This window comes from Colobus angolensis, unplaced genomic scaffold (genome assembly GCF_000951035.1).
Source record: "Colobus angolensis palliatus isolate OR3802 unplaced genomic scaffold, Cang.pa_1.0 Scaffold49, whole genome shotgun sequence".
Taxonomy (NCBI): Eukaryota; Metazoa; Chordata; class Mammalia; order Primates; family Cercopithecidae; genus Colobus; species Colobus angolensis.
In genome coordinates this window covers 9,341,310-9,342,171 of record NW_012118376.1, presented here as the reverse complement: position 1 = coordinate 9,342,171, position 862 = coordinate 9,341,310, and the positions used below count along the sequence as shown (strand labels likewise).

Sequence of the window (862 nt, the reverse complement as noted above, 5' to 3'; positions counted from 1 at the left end):
TGTAATCCCAGCTACTTGGGAGGCTGAGGCAGGAGAATCACTTGAACCTGGGAGGCGGAGGTTGCGGTGAGCCGAGATCGCGCAATTGCACTCTAGACTGGGCAACAGGAGCGAAATTCCATCTAAAAAAAAAAAAAAAAAACAGAAGCCCTAACGCAGAGGAAAAGATTGGTGAACTTTGTTTAATCACACTGGCTGTACATTTTCGACGCCTCCTCCCTCTGCGCTGCAGGAATCCGCTGTACTTCTGACGGCCCATAGGTGGCACTGCAGGGACAGGAAAGTGCACCTGGAGCGCCAACTGAAGAGGCTGATAGGAGGCGGGGCTTCAATGCGCCACAACATGGCGGGAGGAGCCTAAGAAGCGGCGAGGAAAGGCAAGTGTTCCGCTTGCGCAGACGCAAGGCTGGGCACTCCCCTGGGAGTGAGGGTTGCTGGGCCTGATGACGTGGCTTGGCAACGTCCCTACTGGCGCTGCCTCCCGAGAACCTGGCGCCGCCGGAACTGCCCGCGGCCTAGTCCCGACGCGCGTGTGCTAGAGGGCCGGAGCCGGGGACAGCGGCAGCGGTAGCGGCAGTGGCGGCCCGGCCTGCGGGAACCCGACGGGGCAGCTGCCATGGGGGAGTGACGCGCCTGTGCCCGCTGTTCCGCGACAGCGGCGAGACATGAGGAGACCCCGCGGCAGGGGCAGCGGTGGCGGCTCGTGAGCCCCGGAATGGAGGAGAAATACGGCGGGGACGTGCTGTCCGGCCCCGGCGGCGGCGGCGGCCTCGGGCCGGTGGACGTACCCAGCGCTCGGTAAGGGACCTATCCGAAAGGCAGCGACCGGCTGGGCTGCTCAGCATACACGTTCCCTGGTCTC

At 63.7% G+C, this 862-nt stretch overlaps 1 protein-coding gene across 1 annotated transcript in view; it reads left to right on the top strand.

The window, feature by feature from the left end:
- Positions 1-94: 94 nt before the first annotated feature.
- Positions 95-862, top strand: part of SLC30A5 (solute carrier family 30 (zinc transporter), member 5) — a 44,877-nt gene continuing 44,109 nt past the window's right edge. Inside the window, 1 exon segment of the mRNA XM_011959369.1 lies at positions 95-849. Coding sequence (XP_011814759.1) covers positions 716-849 — 134 coding nt within the window. The 5' untranslated portion in view covers positions 95-715.